This window comes from Thalia democratica, chromosome 4, assembly GCF_965202585.1.
Source record: "Thalia democratica chromosome 4, ktThaDemo2.hap1.1, whole genome shotgun sequence".
NCBI classification, from domain to species: Eukaryota; Metazoa; Chordata; class Thaliacea; order Salpida; family Salpidae; genus Thalia; species Thalia democratica.
This window is the reverse complement of record NC_139168.1, coordinates 40,556,346-40,579,918: the sequence shown is the minus strand read 5'-3', so window position 1 is coordinate 40,579,918 and position 23,573 is coordinate 40,556,346. Positions and strand designations below refer to the sequence as shown.

The 23,573-nt window shown below is 25.2% G+C and overlaps 1 protein-coding gene across 1 annotated transcript; it reads left to right on the top strand.

Moving 5' to 3' along the window:
• The first annotated feature begins 14,886 nt into the window (after positions 1-14,886).
• LOC145834617 (proton-transporting V-type ATPase complex assembly regulator TMEM9-like) lies at positions 14,887-22,040 on the top strand. The gene is made up of 4 exons (XM_082942090.1): positions 14,887-15,032; positions 18,055-18,204; positions 19,764-19,946; positions 20,622-22,040. Exons 1-4 carry the CDS (start codon positions 14,892-14,894, stop codon positions 20,736-20,738), a joined length of 591 nt encoding a protein of 196 aa, XP_082798216.1. The 5' UTR covers positions 14,887-14,891; the 3' UTR covers positions 20,739-22,040.
• Positions 22,041-23,573: the final 1,533 nt, after the last annotated feature.

Sequence of the window (23,573 nt, the reverse complement as noted above, 5' to 3'; positions counted from 1 at the left end):
TTGGGTCCTTTGTTGTTTTTTGTGTATATAAATGATATTTTTTCTTCTACTGAGATTAATATGAGATTGTTTGCTGATGATGCCTGCTTAAGCTACCAACATAGTGATCCTGCTTGTGTGAACAGTGTTATTAATGAAGAAGTGAGAAAATTTGATGAATGGTTGCGTGATAATAAACTTTTATAAACTATTCGAAAACTAATTCTTGCTTTATAACAATACTTCTAAAAAATGGGATTTCAGAGTAAATATAAATGGATTTGCTCTTGATCAGACTGAAAGTTTAAAATATTTAGGTGTAGTTTTGAATGAAAAACTGAATTTGAGGGCTCACTTAAGATCTCTCAAATCAAAGCTGTCTAAAAGTTGTTTTGTGTTGTCAAAATTGAGGTACTATTTGGATGTAAGTACACTTAAAATGGTGTATTATAGTTTGTTTTATCCGCATGTATCCGCAGTATTGTATATCTGCTTGGGGTGGTGCTGCTGAATGTTATTTGAAACAAACTGTTACTATGCAAAAAAGGATAGTGAGGTATGTTTGCCGTGTGCCTGCTTTGACTCCAACAAACCCACTGTTTGTGAAAACTGGTCTGCTGAAATTGAATGATGTGTTTAAATTGCAAGTTTGTAAATTGATGCAGAATAGTATGACTGGATTTGATGTTGAGCATAAAAGTTTTACTCTTGCTAGTTCTCTTCACTCACATAATACAAGATTTTCAAAAAAATTAAATTTCATAACTGAAAGACATAGAACAAGACTTGGCCTAAACTCCATTAGGTATTTGGGTCCAAGGCTTTGGTCTAGTGTCCCAGAAAATAAAAAAAAAATAAAAAAGACAAGTTTAAATGCGGTTATAAAAATTTTCTATTTACTTGCTACAAGAAGTGAAACTTGAATGCTTATAATCACATGCATGAGTATATTGTTTTATTGTCTTATTTTTTTTTTGTGCATTTGTGTATAAACTAGATTAATTATATATTTTGTTTTCCTCGTTGATTTCTGTATAAATTTAAGTTAAATATTTTATGTTATTTAACTTATTTTTTATATATAAAGGAATATTTCTGTTGAGATTTTTTACTTTTTCTAATACAAGTTTGTTAAGAGAGAAATTATTTGTCAAGTTTTTAAATATTGATCAAGATTTGTGTTAACTTAATGCTAGCAATAAGTTACATAAGATTTTCTTTTAGAGTTTGTTGTTAAATTACACTGCTTAATGGTATATTGCTGCTTAAATTTTCAACGGCTAATTGTGGAATCACTTGGTGGCAGTGTTATCATAATTGGATTGTTGCTATTGTTGTTTTGTTCAGAACGTCGGCAGCACTTGCTTGGGGATTTGAGCTTCAGGACTTTCCCACACTTTGTGGTTTTTAGTGTTGAGATTTTAACCTTGTGAGTGTTTGCCAAATGACGTGTCACCAGGGTTTTTTTTCAATAAAGGGTTGGGATTAGTTTTTTTTTTTTTTTTTGGTAAGTTAAAAGTTCTACTTTTTTTTGTTTATAGATTTAGTTTTATTCTTTAATTAAATAGTAAATTTTTTTCTTAGTTAATTTAAAGATAGGGCAGGTGGAATAACACGTGATGAGCTCAAACTCACTTGCATGACCTTCAGAAAACGTTTATCGTTGTAGAGGGGAGAGTGAGTTAATTCTGATGTTTTTCTACCTTAAAAAAAAAAATTGGACTCAAGCATCAATACCTGAACCACTTAAACAAGAAACACAAGAAAAAAGAAAAGAGAATAAACTCATATTCACCGACATAAGATAGAACAGAAATAAAATAAAATTTATTAAAGAACTTAAATAAAGTATTAAAGAAATTTTAAACACTAGTCTGTTATTGTACTTGATTGAAAACAAACAAGGTATTTTTTTCAAGACAAAAATATTTCAGCAAATTTTCATCCGTGCGATACAATTGTAACAAAATAAAGAAAATTTTAAACTTATATAGAAAATTTTATTGCGTCAAAAATTAGTTAATCAAACAAAAAACAAGACAAAAAAGTAATTAAAATTCTAAACATAGTTAAATATTACATGAGAGCACTAATTAAGTAAACAAGGATAATAAATAATCAAAATCTCTCTGCTTACATAACTTTGGTTTATTTAAATGAATGTATATGGGTTCAACTTTGATCAAGTCAAAAAAATTGTTATAACCTCTTAATACTTTAAGTTTCGTTTTATCATAACTTTTTTCACAAATCGGATTTTTAACTAAATATTATGATATTGAAGATCTATTCATTGGAGCTGAAGTTGCTATACTAGTTGGCTTATTTTCAATATGTTCTCTTACACACTTTAGAGTGTGCTCTTTAAATTTTGTTTGAAGGTACCTAGTAATTTTTAGTAGATATTATATTTATTTTATTTTTACAAAAAAATATACTAAAATTATTTAATCAAACTTTAAAACATAAGCTCTAAAGAATTTCGAAGAATTGGTCGGCTAAAACAGTAAAAAAAATACTATATTTTTGCGGATTTGGTATTACTTTTTTTATGCCTTTCTTTAAATATAATAAACCGATAGATTAAAAAACGGTTTTATTTCATATAGTTCTCTTGCTTTTCCGCAAAGTATCTTAATTTTTCAAGGTTTACTAGATTAAGCACAATAAACTTTTAATACTAAAAAAACTATGTAAAGTATAATTTTATTTGACTAATTATTTTTATTTTTAAGAGCATCAAAAATTGATCTATGCAAAAGATATTCAAGTCGCCTTTCGCTAACTAGCAAAAAAAAGGCAGTTTCGATACAATCATGTAACTTAGAGTAAAATAAGGTCTAAAGTATAATTGAAGGAAAATTTTAAACTTACATAACATGCTCTGGAGTAAGAAACAATGAGGAGGAAATATTTTTTAGTGGAGCGATTAAAAAAATAGATTTGGGAAATACTTGTCTAGAATGAATAAAAAAACTAATATGCTCAGTGTTAAGTTTGTTGTAAATAAGTTATTGTCAAAAAAAGATTCTGACACAAAATAAAAATGTCCCTTGGGAGTTTATTTAAAATGACAACTCTACTTAACTAAAATCCTCACTATTAATAATAAAATTATTTTTACTCTGCTACTAGGTTTTAAAACTGTTAGTTGGTGCATCACAGTGGACTCGAATCGCATTTAAGTGAAAACAGGGAACAAAACTACTTAAAAAATTAATGGTTATTTTTAAATATACACCAATGTATAATTCTAATGTAGTCTAAAGTTGTATCCATTTTTTTATAAACTATGAAAAACATTTCTAATAAAACAAATTTTATCAGACTTTTAAGTAGCAACACTTATAAAATGTTTAAGCTGTATGCAAACTTATGTATTAAAATTATATTTGTTTTAAAAAAAATTGAAGTTATCTTTTACTTAGTTTAATTTTTACAGCTTGTAGATATTTAGTAAATAGTAAAAACAAAGTTTAAAAAAAAAAGTCTCTTCCACTAAAGTTGTTTAATAAAAACAGGTTGTTCTTTAAGGTGTTTTCGAAAAATTATTTGGATAAAATTGAAGAAAAACTATATATAATATAAAAACGGTACGGAAACCTAGCTTTGTTATTTTAATATACTAGATCTAAGGATATAAGAAAGATATATACATATATATATATGCTTTCGGCATGCTCAAAGTCCCTTAATTTTAGAAAGTTTACTAGGGTGTCGATAAAATATAACAAAAGTACATTATTTTAAGAGAAAAATTACGAAATTTTCATAAACATACGAAGTTAATTTAGAAAAAAAAATCTCTAAAATATTTCTTTTACTAAATTCATTTACTAAATATTTACTAAATAACTTTAAAAGTAAAGTAGATTCTTAATCAACCGTTGATCTTCGATTTTCAAAGACATCAAAATTTGAGCTAATTAAAACACCTTTAGATCATCTGGCGCAAACTAGCATAAATTTTGTTTAATATTTACTAAATGCACTAGAGTCTTGCCTTTCTACCAACAAGTTATCAAGAGAAAATCTATATATTTTTCTTTTTTGCTGCTTTCAGTTGCGAGTCCACTGTGTGCACTATTAAAGTAGCTTTAATATTTGATTTTGTAAATTTTTGTATTATGATCTAGCAGTTTATTTATATGGATAACTGACATATATCTGAATTTTTATAGATGGTTACACGACTATTTAAATTCTGACAATTCAAATATTTTTCAGTTTTTGAAAATTAATTATTTAAAAACTTCTTTATTCACCATTGTAATCTTATTAAATTGATCTGTATAAGATTTTTTTTCTTTAATAAAATTTTTGTCATAAAAATTTAAAACTTACTAAAACATGAATACTTAAGTAGTTATTCATTTTCGCTCCTTGTATATATATATACTTGTTGTGAAGTCCGTAAAGGCTAACTTTGTAATGTACTTGTAAGTTTTCTTTTTGTTGATTAAAACACATGATGGCTGAAGAGGCGTTTGAAGGTGAAACAGTTGTTTCAAACAAAAGTTTAATTTTGTGTTTCTTAATTATATATATTTATTTACGTGGGATCCACAGGAAAAAGTTCAAAAAAGATAATTGTAAAAGAAACCATAAATTCTTATTTATCAATATAAATAAATTACGTACAAAAGAACTGGCAAAGTATATTTGGGATCTAAAACAATAGACTTAAAACGGGAATCACTAAGTATAAAGAATTTTATTGCCGACTCTTTAACTTGGAAAATAATACAAATAAAGAAAGCAGATAAGACTAAATCACTAAACAAGAAAAGCTAAAGGCATTATATATGTACATATTATCAGAAGTTTTTTTAAGCTTAATTAAACCTAAGTAAAATAATAACGCGCACACAAACAGCTTAACTTTTCAGGTATAATTTTTTCTTCCGTATTTCACAAATTCTTTTTGGAAATTACTTAAAAAAGCTTTTTCCAAATGTGTAAGTTCTTAAATAATAACAAAACGAAAAGCAGCGTATATTTTATCTCAAGTAATTGTACAAACTTTTAAAAATTAATTACTACTTCATAATATATTTAACATTTGCAAAGTTTTAAAATTCTGTAAAATATTTCAAATCACTAGAGTTTTTCTGAAGGCTGTTTGAATTGTTACATATCTGAAACATATGTATAAAACTGTGAAGTATAACTAAATATTTAGCTCCGATTATAATAAAACTAAATATTATATAAGTAAATCGATGTAACTTAATAAACTAGACCTACATGAGCATTTTATTTTTTTAGATGTTGGAAAACTTTTTCAAGATTTTTAATTTTCAGAACTTGAATATTCCTGTAACCTCAGTTAATGAAATATTTTACCAGCTTTATTTTTTTTTAAGATCTATTGTTCATAACAGTGCTGTATTTAAAAAAGTAGAACTCAACCATACTTGCTTGTAAAAATACTTAAGTTCATGAAACTATTACAAATTTAAAAATATTTCAATTTAAAAATTCAGTAAGCTTTTAGACTAATCACCCTTGTCAAAATCTAATAACATTTAAACAAAAAATTATAAAACTAAGTAGTTTTGAAAAGAATGTATATAAAGACACTTTACAAAAAAAGGTTGAAACTCTAATATTCTTATCGAGTCGTATTATCATGTTATTATTATTCAAGTTTTTCCTAATAAAAGTAAATAATTAAAAAGTTTTAGCTTTACAATTTACAAAAATAATTATTTTGATGTATGCTCACAACCTATGCATACTTTAAAGGAAGTCACCTCTAATCAAAAGCCAGAATTTTAAAGACATTTAAAGTTTGATATATAAAAATCTAACATAGAAGTTCAAAATAGAGATGTTTTTTGTTTCAACAACAGTGTGCTCACAAGTATAAACAATATACATGTATAGTACATCTAACAATTATCCAACGATTAACTAATAGTTAATGTGTGCTTTATAAATGATTAAACATATTTAAATATACAGTAGACTACCGCTTAAGTACGCACTTTTTTTGGTACGCACCCCGCTTTAAGTACGCACTTATCCAGAAAGACAAAAAAAATTCTAATTTTTTTATATATGTTGATGTTGAATTAATGAACATTGTAGAGTAAATTTTAATAACTATGTTAACGAAACTAGAAAAATAAAAGTTTTAAAAATACAATTCAATCTACATTTTTAAATGTGCCGTTATATGTAGAATTTATTTACCAAAATAAAGGATGTTATATTAGAACTTCTAAGAAATTCCAGCTTATTTGCCTAAATTTTCAATCATCAAGTTTTACCAGATTATTTTTATTTCCAGGTAGAATGGCCAACCTGCTGAGTTAGCCTGAGACTTTTACAACTTTTAAACTAGGGTGAGTAATCCTGAGTAGTCTAAGTGGCCTGAGATTGTGACAGTCCTGTTTTTAAATGTTAATAAACTAAATACTTATGTAGTGATTGCAGAAAAGTGAAAAGAATAATGATATTTGAGCTGTAATGCTATAAAATAAATAAATCTAGATGACAAAGTTAAAAAAAACCTACAAATACAACATAGTTAAGTCATAATTTAATTTAAATGTACACGCATTGATGTTTTGAAAATGTTTGGTAAACACAATGTAGTTTGGTACTTTCCCTTTAACAAAACAAAATATGTGGCTAGTTGTAAGAAAGAAAACAAACAATTAAATTTCATATTATACTATGTCGTCAAAAAGTACGCACTACCCGTGCTAAGTACGCACTTTTTAGTCGGGTTCAATTTGCGTACTTAAGCGGTAGTCTACTGTAATTGAAAACCTGGGTTTTAAATTGATTTTTAAATACTTAGCTTTTTCTTAAATTTTACAAGTTGTCCAGCGCATTTGAAATAATCAGTGCTGTCAAATGTTTTTGGCAAAATTTCTTCCAGGTTTTCAAAGCTACACGTTTTAGGGTCTATTTTTGGTTTAAAATAAAGTTTAAGGTAAAAAACTGTGTTAAATAGGATAAAGAAATTAAAAAGATATCATAAAGCTTCTTTACATGTGTTGATAAAAAAATTGATGATCACAATACGACAGATTTTTTTTGTGTCAAATTGAAATTTTACTACTGAACATGTTAAATATGTATAAAAAAACACGTTTTTCCAGGTTTTTAAGTGATTTTTGTTCAAATTCAAGGTTTTTTGGCAACCCTAAAAATTTTTTTAATTAAGATTTTCATAATATAATAACTTTTTTATTTAAGCATTTATCTATATTTATAAAACAAATAATAAATATTTACTTTTCAAGTTCAAAGATTATTTATGCCAATTATATAATTAATATTATTTAATTTCCCTACTTCGAAAAAGGTTTGTTAAAAACATTATTTATCTTTTTATTGAAATTGTTATCTTAAAAATAAATTCATTTTATTTTAGATCTATAAAACTTATGTAATTTTTAAACATAAACAAAATTTTATCTTTTTAGATAGCTTCAAATAATTTCTAATTCATAACTTTTTTACACCTAACTTAAGTCAATTAAAATTTCTTGTAGCAACACTAGATTTTTTTTTGAAAAAAATTGCAAAACTTTTTTCTGATTTGGAAATAAAACTATCAATGTAAATTTTCATTGGTCTAACAATTTTACAGAATATTGTAAGTTTGTTCTTTAGAAAAATTTCTAAATTTAGTAGAAAACAATTTTTAAATATTAAAAACAAATTATACTTCAATAAGAAAAATTGAAAATATTTTATTTCATAACTTTGTTTACATAAAAAAATATTTTAACTGCTTATTTTTATCATACAAAATGCTAACTAAAAACAGCTTACGCATTTTAATACAGGTAAAAATTTGAAGTAAGTAAGTATTTTATAACAATGAAAATTAAAAACTTTAACAATTTTAACTGTTTAATTTTAAGAAAAAATACTTGAACAAAAAAGCTTAAACTTGTTTGTATAACAAATTTTTTTTGGAAATTTCAGATATTAAAGCGCAAGAAATGATCAACAGTTAATGTTTTAATCAAGTACTTTATTACTATATTTCTCAATTATGTAAGTAGAATCACCTTAAAAAATAAATACTAACAATTTATAATTAGTTTACTCATCATCATCTTCCTCTTCATCATCATCATCTTCTTCCTCGTCTTCTGCAGCTTGAAGGGCCTGCATGGCTCGTATTTTTGGTTCCAAGTACTTGAAAGTTCGCCCATTATTCATAACGTTTTCAAAGTATTCCTTTGTGTACTTGTTGAAAGCATAGTCAAAGCCTATTCCACTCACAACAATAGTGGCTAGAAAACGAGAATTTGTGCGGTACAATGGATGCAACAGGGAAAAAATCCTTGAAGACATATCTATTTAGATTCTGTATAAAAAAAAAATTCAATAAAACTAAAAGTTTTCTATATGGAATTTTGTGTTTACAACTTAATGTTTACACACTAATTAATATGTTGTAAAATGTTGAAAATAAATTTAATAGTATTCATACAATAAATCTTTATTTCAAGTCTAGTTATGGGCATAAGAGGAGGGGTAAGGCACATTTTTTTATGCTGATTGTATTTTAAAGATCTTTAACTTAGCTAACAGTTGCTTTTTACCATTTTATATAACAAAAATTACTTTATACAAAGATATATTTATAGTGAAATAGTCTATTTTTGCCATTTTAGTTTGCGTCTCCCATAAAGAACCTATTGTTGTCTACAACTTTAACCGACTATATTTCAAAACTTTATTTGAATTTTTTTAAATCTGTAAATACCATCTTGTAACTTAGTAAAAACTATATAAAATAAAAATGTGAAAAAAAATTGGCATATTTTGATGCCATAATACATCAAAGGCAGTTCAAATGTCTTTAAATGTATGCCCATAATTATAAGCTTTCATTTAAGATACAAATTTTAAGTCTAGGATATGTATAAGTGACCTTAATACTTTTTAATTCAAAAATCAAACATATATGACTTTAGGGTTTCAAATCAGTTTTTTGGAAGTAAAGATTTTATTTTTAACTATTATTTTTATTTGGTAATTCTTCTTAATGAAGCCAAAACACATTGGAATAATATACGTACATGTGTCCAGCAAACATGACCCAAGTACACCCTACCCCTAGACTGTTTTACAAAAAAAAATTTGACCTTTGTTTATTTAGCAATTGTTTTAAAACTTTTTCAGAGTAATCTTTAAATAATATTAAGCAACTTATAGTAAACAGACTTTAAGTTTTTTTATTAAAAATTTTCTTTAAATTTATTTTTGATTCAAAAAAAGATTTAAATATTTTTTTATCAAAAATTCACATCCCAGAAACTGTTTGTAATATTGAAAAGAATCTTACCTTTTATTTTAAGTAGACTACTTTAAAAAATAAGAAGATGATAAATTTTTGTGAATTAAAACAAAAAATCTCAGAAATTAACTTTTTTTTATATATACAGGGTTGCCACTATTTGAGACAAAAATCTTCACTGAGTGACCAGAAACTTCCCTGAGTAACCTTAAACATCCCTGAGTTCTTTTGAAGTCCTTAAAAACTTTATTATTTTTTAAATAATTACAATGTTAATCCTAATAATATTGAAAAACTAGCCGCAAGGCTAAAACAATCCTAAATAAGCACTTAGAAATAAACAAAATTAACTTTTTTGAACAAAATACTGAACATAGATTAAATAAATCTCATTCTAGATCTAGAAAAAAATTTCCCTGAAAATTTATTAAAAAACCAAAACTGCCCAGCGTTTCCCTGAGTTTAAAAAAAAATCAAAATTTCCTGAGTTTCCCTGAGATTTTCTATAAGTTCAAATTCTTTAAGTTCCCTGAGTGTGTGGAAACCCTGTATATAGTTGTGTCAGTTATTGTAAATAATACTTAAAATTTAACTGAATTATTTTGTTCTATAAAAATCATCTGGTACTCTAAACTTTCAAGTTAGAGCGTTAATTTTTGTTTTGATTAAGACCCTCTCTTATGGCCTTAAGTGCATAGGGGAGGGAAGAAATCACTTTTTTCACAATTTTATTTTATAGAGTTTTAACCAAGCTATCAGATGCTTTTTACATATTTTAAAAGTTTAAAATTTACTTTTAAGATATAACATGTTAAAGTTGGGAGGCAAAAATAAGTTCCTTATGGGAGGCGCCAAATTAAAACAGCAAAATAAAATTATTTCACTACAAATCTATCTTCTTCTACATTTTTTGAGATAACTACTTCAAATTTTAAAGAAATGTTCCTTGCAGTACTTAAAAAATTGGGTTGGAACATAACTTATAAAACTAAAATTTTTTAAATATAAAATTAACTAAAATTGTTTTTATTTTTCTAAATTTTGTTCTAACAGATTTTTTTAAATGATGCATGGAAAACTTCCTGAAATTTTGAGGTACTTATGAAGGAGATAGATTTATAGTGATTTCTAGTTATTTGTCGTTTTAGTTTTAGTGCCCCCCATAAGGAACCTATTGTAGTCTTTGACTTCCACTGGTTATACCTCAAAAATATTTTGAGATTCAAAACTATGTAAAAGCAACTTGAAGCTAATTTAAAACTCAATAAAATAATACAAAATTGATAATAAATTTTTTTCATTTTTTTTAAAGTTAAAAAAAGCATAAGTGTATGTATGGACTTTAGATCAACCTTTTGGATTGTTTTAGTTTTTGTGTTCAGTAAATTAAGTAAAAAAAATTACAAGTACCACATTAGAAATTGAAGGTCAGTTTTGTCAATAAACCATTTTAATTTAGTTGTAGAGAACAGCAAACTGCAGCAATACTGCTCAAGTTTGATTGGCTAAATTTAATTCTACTTATTGTAAATCTAATCAAATTTTAAGTCTAGTAATTAATTGGAAGTACTTTTTTTAATAATTATTAATAATATAATTAAAAAATGAAGTTTATTTTTAAATTTTGGGCAAAATTGGTTAAGAATAGAGGTTTAGTTTAGATATAGTGACTACTTAGCTGTATCGTTACTGTTTTTTATTTGTATTATAATAGAAAGAACGAAATAATCTCTAAAATGTACTACTGCGATCGATTTATTACTATGTCTGCCTGATGTACAATTTTAAAACTACCTTTTTTATTTATGTATATTAACTACTTAATTAATAATAAAAAACTGTTTTTTAATGGAAAACAGTGTTGTATCTAAAATATATTTTTATAATTATTTTCTACTAGTTTTTTTCTCTAAGATGCTACAGCTATATAATAAAACTAATTTTGTTATTTTTTAATTACCTTAATTTTTTTATTCAAAACAAATATAAGTTTTAAGACTTCTTTGTAAAAAGCATGTTTGTTGTTTTGCTTCAATTTAACAGCTTAGTCAAAATTTGACTTACTTTTTAATTAAAGTTTATATTTATATTAAATTTTTTTACAACTTAGAGATAAAAAAGTTTTAATTCTTACATATAAAACGAAAGACAATAAAACGCAAGACAATAAAAATGTAAAAAACGATAGCATTTACAATTTATAAAATTAAATAAAAAATTTAAGAATCTTTTTTACGTGGTTGCAATAAGTTTGGTAAAAACTTTATTGTATTTTAATAATCATTTGCGACAACTCTTTTATTTTTACTAAATTGCATTGCCTACTAACTTTCACCCAATCACTTTTGCACGTAACTTTTACAAAGCCTAAATTTTAAAACGAGAGTTACTTTTAAAACGGCAAAGATGTCACTATCGTACGGGTACGACTGTACGAGTCATCAACTTTACTTTTGCACAATGCGTTATTTTGGCACGGCTTCGTTTTTCAAAGTTGATTTTAGTAAAATTAAGACAAAACTAAGTTGACGAAAATTGTTTAAAAAAGTTTAATAAAATTTTAGTTAGATAAAAATTTCAATAAACAAAGAAAGTCTATTAAAAAATTAACAATGTTTTGAACTTATAGTTTATTGGACGACAAAAAAACGCTCAAAATACTTTATATTAATGTAAACTTAAAATGTAGTTTAAAAATCTGAACAAAATTTGTTATAAGTTTTAACTAAAATAAAAACAAAGTGACTTTGATGTTCACTAAAAAAAACAATTGAATAAACAATTTATTTAATTATTTTTTGTTTTTCTTCAGTACAGATACAGACTAACTTTTCTAATTTTAGTTCAATGTTTGTTTATTTGTCTACTACTAATTTTAAATATCCACATCTAGTTACACGCAACAACGTTTTTTAAAAAGAATGTAGCATTATTATACTCTATTTAAGAAAATTTAAGTGTTAACAATAAAAGTAATACAACTTTTTTTTTACACATCTAGCTATAAAATCTTAAGCCAGTCTTTAAAATTGGTAAAAATTTTAATTTTGAGGGTTATAAAAATGTAAATAAGTTTAAATAGTTTAAGCCTAATATTTTAAAATACTTGCTTTTTTGTTTAATACTTTTGATTGCAAATAACTTCAAAGCTAATTCTGACTTACTTGTAAAACAAAAAGTATTGTAATGCATTATAACTAAATCAATACATAAAGGGATATTAAATAAACATTTTTAATGCTAGTTAGTACTGTTTTTTGTACACATCTATAAACTAACTTTATTATTTTAAGTAGTATTACATTGTATGTAGTATATTACCTATATAAATTATATTTTGATTTTTCCATTATGTTAAGTACATACCGTTATCACAACCTTAGCGATAAATGTTTATGTTTAATAAAATGTTTTAAACTTTTTTAGCAGTTCTAATGATATTACTTTTCAACTAAGTTTTATATGTCGTCATATGCTTAAAAAACTGTCCATTTCATTGCAGACTTCAAGATTTTGGTTAAATTCATGATGGTTTTGGTCTTTTTTAATTTGCAATGGATTGACATAGCCAGTTTAAGTTCAGATCTTCATCAGTGTGACAATTACATTAGGTAAAATTACAAGACTTTTGAGTTGTTGAATGCAATATAATAGATAAACAAGTATTAATTTGATGTCATTAATAAAACTACTATAAACAAAATATCCGGTATCAGGAAACAGTTTAAGATAGAAACCCACTTTTTGTGGAACTTTTTTCATTTTCTTAAAAGTCAACAGGGTTTTCTACATTAAAAGAAAAATTATTGTTCAAAATCTCGCTACACTTTAAAAAATGGCAAGTTTTCTTTTTAAATTTAAGAAACTTGCTCAACTAGTTTTATGCCAAATTCAACATTGTTTTGTAATGATAAGTGAAAGTACTAACTTATTATAGTTAAATATCTAATTTATCAAAAGTATGTCTATAGTTCTGAAATTAATATTGATTTTAAAATAGAAACATCGACTGTTGTTAGTTGGATCAACCACGGGCATGAAAAATAAAGAAAATATTTAAAGTGTCTTCTACTAAAATTTTGTTTAAACTTGATATCAGATCACGCCTTACCCTAAAAAGTATTTAAAAAGGAAATTTAAAATTTAACAAAAACAATGACTATGAGTGTAGGAAATATCGCTCTTTTTGGAGAAATTTTGTCTATCAGTCGTCCGTTGACAAGTAAGGGGTCCAATTTTAAATTAAAGGTGTTTCTCCTAGTACTTGCTGAGTTATCTTTTATTTATTTAACTTTTTTTTGTTTATACCCTTAACCATAACCGGCCTAACCCACCTTACCCAAACATATTAAAAACTAACTAAAAGGTAAAATATCAATGATGTTTTATGCTGACTCAGCAAATATTGTAGAAAAACCTAGAGTTTCAATAAGACTCATTAGTAAGGAGGAAAAAATTTACCTAATAAATATTAGTGATTTTTTTATATTTTCACTAAGGGGACATTAATGAAAATAAGTCTTGAAAGCTTTGATCTTAGTGCTAGATCGACAAATACTATGATAAAATATATAAACTAAGCAAGTGAATTATGTTTCTAGTTATTCAATTAATACTTTACTAATACTACAACATACTGTAAAATTATATCTTAAACAATTTAAATTAGAAAAATGTTTAATCTAACTAGTAAAAAATAATTACTATTTTGAAACATAGAGTAGCTGTAAGCTTAATCCTAAAATATATATAAACAATGTTATTCTTCCGATTAACAACCCAGTTGAAGTGAATACAGAAACATATGTTGGTACAATAAAGGAAGATTACTGTACAATTTGTTTTTATAGAAACAAAGTCTAATTTTTTAGATTTATAACTAATTTATATTTTTGTTTTTGAATTAAAAGTTTTCTTAATTTCACTTCCTCTTTAACTTTTCAAGATAGCCATGGTCTGTTAAGTTTTTAGATATTTCGTTACCTTTTTAACTCTTGAAGGCAAAATATTTTAGTCTATGGTTATTATAAAGTCTTGTTAAAACAATATCTTTTAAATTGATTTTTTAAATAGTTAAGTATTTTGTCTGAACTCTAAAACAACACCTAAAATTAATAACCAGAAATTGGTGCACAATTACTAAAATTCGAAAAGTTTAACTTCTTCAAAAAATGTTTAAAGTACCACAACTAAAAAATGTTTAAACTTATTAAAATAAAAAGTGTCTTTGTAGGTCTATTTAATACATTTCGGTGGAAACCTATAACAGGTTAGAATTTAGCGTGTTCCATGCCCCATGGTAAGTAAGCAAAATAATATGCATAACAAAAATGCATGTATCGTTACTTTTTCACAAGCCTTAACTGTTCTAATTAACAATGTTTATAGTTTTTGTTCTTAAAATATTCTGACAAGCAAGTAGATAGTTAGCTAATTACCTTTAAAGTTTGAATTTTATGATTGCAAAAGTGTTAGTTCGTGCAAAAGTGTCGCACGGTTCATTTCAAACATTGGCCCAATAAGTCTTATTTTTGTTTTGAATTTTGAATATGTTAGTTTGAAGGATCAGAAAACTTTGTTTTCCAATTGAGCAATTCCAGCTGATAACTACTAAAAAATTGAAATATATAAAATGCTTATGGAACATTTTTTCTCAGTTAAATTATTAATAGTTTTTGTTTATTTTCTCTCTTATGTTAAACAAAGTAATGCTCAGTCAACAGATGTTAGGTGCAAGTGTCTTTGTACTGATTATAAGAAGTATAACATCTCAGCAAAGGTAAGTTTCTATTAATTTAATACATTGTATAAGTGCTTTCTTATACTTAATTAAATTAAGTGCTAAGAATCTAATAAAATTTGTTTTTTTTTTATAAACATTGAATTAAGTTATATTTCTGTGGAGTAGTTTTTTAACTTTTAAACAATTGAAGAGTTAAAATAAATTTAGTCTTTATAATTAATATGTAAAGTGAATTATTGATTTAAGTTTGACTGAAACGGTTGATTGTTAATTAACTTTTGGTGGCACTTATCACACAGTTGTACATTTATTCTGTTAAAAATTGCTGGTAATTTTTGATTAAAAAAATCAAACCAGTTGATACAGTTAATATAAGGTGAAAATTTAACATGGAATTTTGGAAAAACTTTAAGTTTGAAAATCGTAAGAAAAAAATCCGAAAAGGATTGAATTTAATAATATTTAAAAAATATACTTAGAATTTTAAACAAGTTAACTTTTAAAATAGTGAACTTTAGTAGATTCGATAAGAAAAACACATAAAAATATGTAAGTTGTTTTAATTATTTTTTCAAAAGATTGGTTATTTAACCTGAAGTTCTAAAAAATCTAAAAAAAAATTAAGCAGAAAAATCTCAAAAAATCTAAAAATTTGAACACTTTTTACATATAAAATAATTAAATTTAGATTAGATAAAGAACATATTAGATATGATATCAATCTTTTAAGCCAATCTGTTTGTAACAGACTTCCTAAATGTAATTTTAGATCTACAAAATGAAAGCCACAAGCAGTATAGAAAACCATATGAGCATAAGGTTTATGTGAATAACAAGTCAAACCAACCAGAGCATGTGTTAAAACACATAACTGCCACTAAAAGATTTATAACAGTCAAAGCACTTTCAAGAAAACAACCCAACAATACCAGGAATCTATAAGAGCAAGTGGGTACAATCATAAATTAGCCTATAGCCACATACCTGAGAAGGGTAAGAATAAGAAAAGAAGGAGAAGAATTTTTTTATATTTGAATGCTTCATTCTGTAAAAGCGTGACAGTGGGAGTAGGGAAATGATTTCTAGAGATTGTGGATAAAAACTTTACTGAAGACCATCCATATTGTAAAGTTTTCAACAGAAAGACATTTATAAGTGTTCTATTCCTGCATGACAAACATGAAACAACTTGTAATGGCACACAATCGAAAGATGTTAGATACGCTGGACAAAAAAAGGGGAATGTGTCACTGCAAAAAACAAGAATACCTGGTAAATGGAAGATGCCTAATGGAAAATATTATATATAAAGCGACTGTCATAACTGAATTCCAGACCAAGTTTTATGTTGGCTCTACTGGACAATTGTTCAAGAATTGCTACACAAAACACAAGTACAGCTTCAAACATGAATAGAAATGCAACAACTTTATCACAGTATATTTGAAAACTGAAAAATAACAAAGATAGTTTTAAAATTTACTGGGAAACAATAACAAGAATACAAAACAAATACAGTTTAAAAAATGGATGTAATTTGTGCAATGCAGGAAAGTTTGAAGTTTTAAGCGTTAAAAAATCAGAATATTTAACAAAAGGAATGAATTACAAACTAAATGTCTACATTACCAAAAACAATTTATTTAAAAACTATGTTAATAATTTTGTCTGAAATCAGCAAACCATTCTATTATTATGTAATACCTAATTTTGTATAAATTTATTGCTGTATTTACAAGTTTGCTTACTGAATAGAGTACTTGGCTAAATATGCATATTGAATGCTGAAACAGTTGTTTCAAGCAAAAGTTTATTTAGTGTGTTTTAATTTTATATATTGATATATATGTGTATAATTTATTACGAAAAAGTGATTTAAAAAATTTAAAAACATATGTTTCATACAGACAAAAAATTGTCTTTGATGTATCTTAAAAAAATATTTAAAAGCCCTTCAAGTGGGCCCTGTTGAAAGTGGTCATGTTTAAATAATCACATTAGCTTCTCTAATATATAAATAAATATTTATATATATATGTGGAATATTTAAAAAGTAGCTCTGCAGTTTCTTTTTAATACTATTATACTATTTAAAACAGTGTTATACATTAGTTTTGATTTTATACTAAAAATAATGCATATAACTTGTACCTCAAAGACCAGCAAGAAATTTCTACCAAACTAGTGGCTTCCCTGATTATAAAACACTATTAAAGTAGCATAACAGTATCTTTTCAGATATTTAAACACCCTTTTTAACCAGAATTTTTAGGAAACTTGTAGTTGTGCTTTTAAAAACCTGAAATAAAATAAAGAAACATAAAAAATAATTGATATTAGTTTAGTATTAGTTTTACCAATATTGGAAAACAGACTTGTAAAAATATGTTTTATTATTGTGTCAACACATAATTTTATTAGTTATGAAGTACTTTAAATTTCATAGTTACTTAATTGTGGTTTTGTGAATTTTAGTTGTTTCTAAAGATCAGGGGTCAGCAAACTGCAGTTCGCGGGCTAAATGCGGCCCTCAAAGTCAAAATCTGCGGCCCGCAAGGTACTTTTAAGCTAAAGTCATAGTTTTTTAAAACAATAAAAATAAAAAGTTTTGTAATAAAAACTTAAAATTAGACTTATATTTCAATAAATATCTTTACTAGTGCTTCATTATTGCACATCTTATCATTCTTTTGTTATAGAACAGTATTTTTAGACAGATTATTACGATTATTTTGAAATAAATGCGGCCCTTAAAGACTTTTTTCTAAATAGTAAGGCCTGCAATTTTAGTATTAACTATAGGTTGCCAACACCTGGTTTAGATAGAAAATTAATTTTTGCACAAATATTTATACTGTACAATATTTAATAATTACATCATAGTGTTTTTTGTTTGTATGTATAGTTTTTGTATCATTGTTTAGCAAAGTGTGGTATTCATTTTAAACCATACTAGCTAAATATTAAAAACATATTTAAAATTTAGTTTAAAAATAAAAAAAACATGTCTAATTAAACATGAAAACTTATTAATTTAAAAACTAATCTATTCTTTTAGATATACACAAAGAATGTGATACATGAAAATTGCAACTGTCTGAATGTTGCAATACCTAGCATGAATGTTTCAATTGACAATGATGATCTTGAATCAATGTGTCTGCATTGTGAATGCAAATATGAAATCAGAAGCACTAATACAATGAAAGTAAGATTATTTAAGTTTAAATAGATTTCAAAACTAAATTAAAAAAACTTTGTAAAGTAAGTAATTGTCAGTAAATAGAGCTATACTATTAGCAGCTGATTAAATAACAAAGTACAATTATTCATTAAGAGTTCATGAATTTACACAGTGTTCTATGCACAAGGCAATGTTCAAAATGATAAAATCTACCAAACTTAATAGAAAAAACTGTTTATACTAATAGTATAAATAATTAAAACAAAAGTATTACAATAACCAATAATTAATTATAATTGGTTAATAAAAATTAATCATAACATGATTATATATTCATAAACTTTATTTTATATATGATAATGTTTAGTGTTTAAAATATTATCAAAGTTAGTCAAAATTAAGTTAAAAATTTTCCCAGAAATAGAACCAATAAATGCATAGAAGTAGCATAAAAAATTTAACCTTTGAATAACATAAAATATGTACAATAATAAGTTCTCAATTGTAATTTGTTTCATATTATCTTAGTGTTAAAATCTTTCTGCCGTTTTTATGCAAATTTATATTTTAAGTTAATTCATACATAATTTTTGATTAGCAATTTTTTAAAAGAGTATGTTAAAATTTTGAATACTAAACATAAGTATACAAAATGATCATGCTTTTGTAATAATGACTACAATTTAGATTTTATTAATTCTCTTAACATAAATATATTTGTCCAGTATATGTTGTATAGTTTAGAATTGTGTCCATCGCATATATGATAAAACTATAGTTGTGAAATTTTACTTTATTATTTAGTTAATATAAGAATAACATTTTCAAGTTGTGTAGGTAGAAAATTGCATCAGTTTTAGGACATGAAAGTAAATTTAACTAAAACTAGCCTAAATTTTTTTTTTACCATTTTGATAAATTTTACTCTTCTTCATTTTTTGAGTGAAATTGAAAGTTAAAGTTTATTTGGTGTGTAATTGTTCTACTAATTGTTTATGTATTACATTATGTTATTAGAGCATACAAACATTTTTTGTAAATGTATGTTTGAATTCTACAAAGCAAAAAATTTTCTAGACAAAGGAATGTCTTAAAAATAGTGTTTTAAAGTAGAAGTTGAATCAGTAGAATTTTTTTATAATTTTATATTTTTTGATAGATTTCTGTATAAATATTTTATGAAAAGTGTTTAAGTAATATGTTGATAAATTTTTTGGTATTATAACTTAATTGTTAAAATAAAACAAGCCTACAACAACTTTAGTTCTAGCTGAAATTTCATAGTGATATTTTTTTTACATATTATATTAGTGTTATATTAATAACAGTTGTTTTATATAGATAAATTTAAATTATTACAGTTTTTAATGTTTTACGTATAATTAACATGTTGTAAAGCTTTCAAACACTTAATTTTTTAATAGAATGAGAAAAGTTTTTAACACCTACATATTTTTTTGCACAAATTTTTTTTTGATATTTTAAGTGTACTATACAGAATTATAATATTTTTGAAAGTACGTTAGTCAAATACAAATTTTTAGGTTAGTTTTTGAATTTATTTTATTTTTTCTTACAAACAGGTAGTAGTATGCATGTACTTAGTACTGATCTGTGTTCTGGTTGTCTATATGATTTACCTTACAATAATAAGCCCGTTGTTGTCAAAATACTGCTCAAATATTATTATTTCGCATCATAGATTGCGAAGTGAACCTCCTACTGAGCTCATTTCGCTAAGTGAACATCCAACTTCATCTTCTACAGTTAGTTTTTTTTGTTTTAATTCTTTTTTTGACTTAAATTTAGTACAAATTTTAGTTTCAAATATAATTGTTCATAATTACGTAATGTAAATATATTGCTTATATTGTTATTGTATATAAACTTATAAACAATGAGCTTTTAGGGTTTAAAAAAGCAGCTTGTCAGATTTTAAACTTTAATTAAATACAGACAGGGTTGTCACAAAACCTGGAATTTGAAAACTTATACTTAAAAACCTGGAGTTTTGAACAAAAATTACTAAAAAACCTTGAAAAACCTGAATTTTAAACAATTTTTACAATGTTAAGTAGTAAAATTTCGATTTGAAAAAAAAATCTATCATATAGATATAAACTTTTTGTCATCATCAAATTTGTTTTTATTACAAAACACGTTTAAAGTAGCTTAACAGTATCTATTTAATGTTGTTATGCTACAAAAATCAGTTTTAACCTTAAATTTATTTTAACTAAAAATAGACTCAAATACGTGTACTTTCATAAACCTGAAATTTTGAAAACCTAGAGAAATTTTGCCAAAAACCAGTGGCAACCCTGTACAGAGCAGTTAAAAAAACTTTAATTTACTCTTTTACAGTATCTTAAAATTTAATTTATTTTTAAATGTAAAACAATTAAAAATACCACCCTTTAAAAAGTTAAAGTTTTAAACAGGAGGCAGTGAGGAGAGGTTCATTGCTGAATAGAGTGAGCAAAGTTCAGAACAAATGGAAGCGGAGAGTTGCTGAACAAAGAAAAGGAGTTTTCGAAAGAAGAGACATGCTTCAGTAAGATAAAGATATTACCAATCAGTTTGGTTATTAACTTTTTGTTGAAGCTGTAAGTTAGATTTACATAAGTATTGCATATGAGATGTAAGTTATTTAAATTGTTTTGAAAAAAAAAAAATTGCAAAATGATTAAACATCTTATTTAGTTTATCATCAATAAAGTTATAAATATCTATACGTAAATTATAACTTACAATTTTCAAACAAATAAAGCTATATTTTATTAGAACTTTTATCGAGATACATAAATTTTTACACAAAATTGTACTAAAATTTATAAAACAGTTGAATTTTTCAAAGTTTTTGTGCAGTTTAGTTTTGCACACTCTTACCAAAATTTTTATACTTAATTTAAATTTATTGCAAAAAATGGTTTCTCCCTTTGCAATAACTTTGCAATAAAAAAGTTTGCTTTGTAACTTGTACACAGCATTTGTTACGGTTATTGTTAAAATGTTTAAAAAGATGTTAGTTTTTATTTAAACAGATTATGTATCTGCAACGTTAAAAAAATTGAAAACGGTGTTATGTTTTTTTTTACTCATGTACATCACTCGTGGTTGCACATAACTCAAAACACTAACAATTTTTTAAGTATTTAGTGAAGTTGACCGTATTTTATTATTATTTCTAAACTAGCTTGCTAGAGGTATTGTTTTTTTTTATTCCGCAAACTTATCCCTTAAATATTTCTTCCTAAACTTGTACATCAATTAATGTACATATAAAAAGTTATAAATATCTTTATTTTAATAAACCATTTCTTTTTAAATGGGAAAAAATCCTATTAGATTCATCATAAAGTTGTATTGTTAAAAACTAAGGAAAAATCAGATTTATAAACTTTTATAGAAGTTTTTGTGGCAACCATGCAGTTTTGATTATAAATTTTTTTTTTTGTTCATGAAATTCGTGTTATTATCGTCCATCACCAAAGAATATTGTGTTTTTAAAAAATCTTTAAGGACTAAAAAACCAGATTATTACAGTTAAAAATCAAATTTTAAAGTGGGTCTGTATTTTCTACGAATGAAATATTCATGTTTTATTAGAAACTTTTAACAGTAAAACTTTAAATATATTCTCGCAAATTTATATAAACTATGGTAGTTTTCATCAAATTTCTGATCTTTATTATGAATTGAAAAGTTTGCTAATATCAAAAAAAATATTTTTACAGTTCAGATAAATCATTATGTACATCTTTAAATATTTATTTTTCGCAAAGTTTTTGTATTTTACTCAGATTATTGTTTTTATCAATTCATTTTTACTTTTTGTGTTTCAACAGCTTATAATGAAATGTTTGTTTTACAAAATATGAACTTGAAAAATTTCAATTAATCATATCTGTTTAAGTATATAATGTCTTTCTCCATCGTTATATCTCTATTATTGTTGTGCAATAAACTAAAATCAATATTAAGTTTGTTATTATTATGAACTTCAAAGAACTTGAATCATCTTACTTTCAAAAATGATATTACATTTATACAAAAAGTTTTTAGAAGACTTAATTGTATTGTTTTCTTTGAAATACTAGCTGGTTTTATCTTCGGTAGAAGAAAAATTGTTTGACAGCTGTTCAGATTAAGTTGTACTAGCCATATAAATAAATTTTAAATGTTAATTTTATAGAAAAAAGACTTATTTTTATAATTTATTTAAAAGCTTTATTTAAAAAAAAGTTGTATATTACATATGTCAACTTGCATTAGTCTTTATTAAATATATTAGCCAGTATTTATTTCGGCCATCGTCAACAAGTTGAGATGTTTTATGCCATCGATAATAAACAATGAACTTCACCGCACGATCAACAACAACAGCATCCGAGACAATCCTACGACCGGTTTCGTCCTAATTAGGACTAATCAGGCAGGAATAGTCGCGAGAAACCGCTGTTGTGATCTAACCAAGCGGGCTTAAATACAAAGTACTGAAGCAACCGTTTGTGGGTAAAGTCCGAAAAATTTTTGCCTGCGTTAATTTTTCGGACTTTACCCACAAAAGGTCGCTTCAGTACTTCGTACTTAAGCCCGCTTGGTTAGATCACAACAACGGTTTCTCGCGACTATTCCTGCCTGATGAGTCCTAATAAGGACGAAACCGGTCGTAGGATTGTCTCGGATGCTGTTGTTGTTGATCGTGCGGTGAAGTTCATTGTTAAATATATTAGTAATCCTTTGTTCATGGATTTAATTAACCTAAGTCATTTTAAATAATCAATTAATATATTCAGTAACTTATTGATATAGTCGACAAATGTAAATTTAACTTTTATATTATTTTGCAACAATTCGTAATAAGAATTTATTAAAGTAAGATAACTGGTACACAGTTGGCTGAAAATTTGGTTCAAGCAGTAATTGACATTTTCGGTGACTAGAACATCAAAAGGTGTTATACCTAGTTGGATAGAACTTAATTTCTTATTTTCAATAGTGGCTTTGTTTCTTTTCTGCTTCAAGTATCTAAGAAATTATATTAGTTTAAATCCAACTAGTTTTTGCCTTTTATACTTTTTTCAGTTCAAAAATTACTCCTCAAAATTGTTCATAATTTTCGTCCAAAATAGATTTGCAGGAAACTACACAAAAATATTTAAAGTAAGTGTTTTCTTTTTCTATAATCAATAAATATAGTATAGAGTGAATATAAAAAAAGAAGAAGATAAAATAGGCTACAAAATGTTACGTACAAAAATGTTCAAAAAAAGGTCTTTTAATTCAAAATTTATGATTCTGTTACTTTTCAATGGGAACTATACCATAAAGATTAAAGAGTAAAATTTCAGTAAAATTATTTCAGGTATTTTTGTTTAACTGTTACAAGC

Bases quoted from the DNA above. Each gene is read 5' to 3' on its own strand.
- LOC145834617 (XM_082942090.1), top strand. From the start codon at position 14,892: ATGGAACATTTTTTCTCAGTTAAATTATTAATAGTTTTTGTTTATTTT. The intron at 15,033-18,054 runs GTAAGTTTCTAT...CTATTCTTTTAG, and splicing joins AGTATAACATCTCAGCAAAG to ATATACACAAAGAATGTGAT. The intron at 19,947-20,621 runs GTTAGTTTTTTT...AGTTTTAAACAG, and splicing joins ATCCAACTTCATCTTCTACA to GAGGCAGTGAGGAGAGGTTC.